Below are 3,325 nucleotides of genomic sequence, written 5' to 3'. Positions count from 1 at the left end.
TTTTTTTTTTTTTTTTTTTTTTTTAAAAAAAAAAAAAAAAAAAAAAAAAAAAAAAAAAAAAAAAATCTGGTGTGCTTTATTAAAGCAAGATAAATAAATTAAATTGAATTAGGGGGTTGTACGTTGTACTTGTCTAAAAAAAAGAAGAAAAAAGGGGATTTAGCTAAAAAAAAAAAGGAAGGAAGGCAGATTGGATTGGACGTTGAACTCACCTAGCGACACAAGGCTGCGTGTTACACGCCTCGTCCACAACGCGCGGCTTGGTCTCCACCTTACACAACTCATGCTTCACCTCTTCCTCCGTCACACGATTGCGGCATTTCAGCTCCGGCCGACGCACCCCTCCACCGCACGGCCGACTACATGCGGCCGCCTGAACGACGGACCAGTAGTAGTAGGCCGGTCCGGCGCCGGAACAGGTCGTATCGTCGCCGCCGCATACGCCACAGGAGTCGACCGTGAGGTCCGACCCGATGCGGAGATCGCAGCCCACTTTCTGCGAAACGGGAGAATGGGGAAGTAAAGTCGGGGAAGTATGGTTTGGTTTAGATTAGACCTGCCTTCAGATTATATTTGGTTCTAAATTGAAATTTAAAATTTGTTCTAATTTGCTGGTGGGTATATCTCATTAAATCACGAGATATGTCCACCAGTAAATTCAATTTAAAATATGTTTAATCATTTATGAAAAATATGTAACTATTAAAATGTCAATAAAATTACAAATACCTATACCTTTTTTCAACTATGGGAGTAATTAGTAACTATTTGGGGGCACGGTTGGTCCAGTGGTAACGCGCTCCAATTTAAAATATGTTTAATCATTTATGAAAAATATGTAACTATTAAAATGTCAATAAAATTACCAATACCTATACCTTTTTTCAACTATGGGAGTAATTAGTAACTATTTGGGGGCACGGTGGGTCCTGTGGTAACGCGCTCGCTTGCCATGCAGAAGGTCCCAGGTTCGTTATTGAGATATTGGGAAAATCCTACAATGCTGCAGTGAGCACCAAAGTTGTGACATTATAACACAAAGAAACTGCATTTACATTTACTTTTACAAAAAAGACTTCATTTGTTCCACTAGGTACAAGTAGTAGGTACTTTTCGGGAACATTAAAATTTCTATTGTAGGTAATTCTTTCAATATTATTAAATAGAATAGAACAGGATTAGGACAAAATGGAGTACCTAGAACAGAATAAAATAATCATAGATTAGAACAAAATAGAAATAGAATAAAGTATGCCTAGAATGTGTAGAATACAGAACAAAGGAATAATTTAAAAAATAAAGAACAAAATACAAGAGGATTGCACATTGCCTACTCATAAGATATGTCCGGCGTTCATAAAAAAAGGGGATTAAAAAAGGCCACTGATTTCGGCGAAAATAACTTCTTATCTAACGCTGCTTAGCTTTGTATCTTGTTCTTGTAAAATATTAAAAAAAAAAAAAAAAAAAAAAAAAAAAAAAATGTGGGGGTTTTTTTAAAAATGAAGCAAGTCCACACTTGCGTTGGAAATGTCGAACGTGGTCAAACTTTAAGTGTGGACCCTGCTTAAGGGGCTCTCCGCCACATTGAAATTGTATGTCCAGCGATGCTCCTGAAAATGGCACTTGCTGCTGGCTATTGAAAGCAAATCAATCAGTTTGCTTAATGATCTTAATCCATATGAAAAAGGTTAATTGTATTGTTTTGATACAAAGCTTATGGTACCTGAGATCATCAATGTGATCAGTCATCTGTGGACATCTGTGGATTGTCATCTGTCAATCAAATTTATCAAACTGTGGTATTATTTAACATGTATTGTATATAATTGTTATACAATTAAAATAAGTATCATTACAAATTACAAAAATTTCAAATATTTAACCTTAAAAAACCATTAAAAAAAAAAAAAAAAAAAAAAAAAAAAAAACATGGTATCTTAAGGCTAAATAATTGAGAAATCACATTGATTGAAAAGGTAATCTTAGTTCATTCATTCAAACTCCGATTGTTGGCCTGGGCATTTGAGTTTTATAGTGGTTGCCCCTAATTCCCCTAATAGTTGTATATAGTGCTTGCCCCTAGTTGCCCCTAATAGTTTTATAGTGGTTCCAAATAGTAATAGCTGATGCATTTGTGGGGGGTATTTCACTCATATAATCGCGACTACTCTTAACGAGTTAACACCGTTCTCCCTAAAGTTCTCAAAAGTTCAAACGTTGTAAATGCTTTCTATGAGAAAGTTCGTCTGCTGGTAGATAAATGCTTTCTTTAAAGTTTGGGGGGTACATTGTAGTTTTTGAATAGTTTGGTCAAGTTTTGGTATGTTTTCCCCGAATTAGTGTTTTCTTCACTATCGCGGTCAAAAGTTTCTGCACAAAATTGCTTCTTTTAAAACTTAGGAAAACTATGTGAAACCTCCCAGACGTATGCTTTCTAGCTCTGGGGGGCACCCACGGTAACATTGGATAATAGGGTAGAGTCTATTCTTTTGTGACTTTCAAGAGATATATTATATTGTTACTTTTTAGGCCCTTTTTCAAGAGGTATCGTCCAATATATTGCTACTTTCAAAAGCCCTATTTCTATTCTATTATTACTTTCAAGGGTCCTATTTCTATTCTATTGTGATTTTCAAGGGACCTATTTCTATTCAATTGTGACTTCCAAGGGCCCTATTTATATTTTATTGTGACTTTCAAGGACCCTATTTCAAGAGCTATCGTCTATTCTATTGTGACTTTCAAGGGCCTATTTATATTCTATTGTCACTTTCAAGGGACACTCACTGGCATAGTCCATTGATACACATATCCAGACTTGCTCCCGTACATTTCGTCCCATCCTGGACCCGGGAGTTCAAGGTAACTGTGTCCCCATTCTGTGTGTAAATAATCGATAACTGATATCGATTATTCCAGTCGATTACGATTAATCGATCTTTTATTGTGACTTTCAAGGGCACTATTTCTATTCTATTGTGATTTTCAAGGGACCTATTTCTATTCAATTGTGACTTCCAAGGGCCCTATTTATATTCTATTGTGACTTTCAAGGGCCCTATTTATATTTTATTGTGACTTTCAAGGGCCCTATTTCAAGAGCTATCGTCTATTTTATTGTGACTTTCAAGGGCCCTATTTCAAGAGCTATCGTCTATTTTATTGTGACTTTCAAGGGCCCTATTTCAAGAGCTATCGTCTATTCTATTGTGACTTTCAAGGGCCACTCACCTGGCACAGTCCGTTGATACACATATCCAGACTGGCGCCCGTACATCTCGTTCCATCTTGGACCCGGGAATTCAAAGTAACTATGTCCCCA

General features: G+C 36.5%; 1 protein-coding gene across 1 annotated transcript; it reads right to left on the bottom strand.

The window, feature by feature from the left end:
- Positions 1-202: 202 nt before the first annotated feature.
- LOC103521129 (A disintegrin and metalloproteinase with thrombospondin motifs 6-like) lies at positions 203-3,319 on the bottom strand. Its single transcript, XM_008486235.2, has 2 exons — positions 3,235-3,319; positions 203-496 (listed from the first exon to the last, which is right to left on the bottom strand). Exons 1-2 carry the CDS (start codon positions 3,256-3,258, stop codon positions 209-211), a joined length of 312 nt encoding a protein of 103 aa, XP_008484457.2. The 5' UTR covers positions 3,259-3,319; the 3' UTR covers positions 203-208.
- Positions 3,320-3,325: the final 6 nt, after the last annotated feature.

Source organism: Diaphorina citri, unplaced genomic scaffold (genome assembly GCF_000475195.1).
Source record: "Diaphorina citri unplaced genomic scaffold, Diaci psyllid genome assembly version 1.1 scaffold4564, whole genome shotgun sequence".
Lineage (NCBI taxonomy): Eukaryota > Metazoa > Arthropoda > Insecta > Hemiptera > Psyllidae > Diaphorina > Diaphorina citri.
Note: the sequence above shows the minus strand (reverse complement) of the source record. Positions and strands in the feature narration are given on the sequence as shown.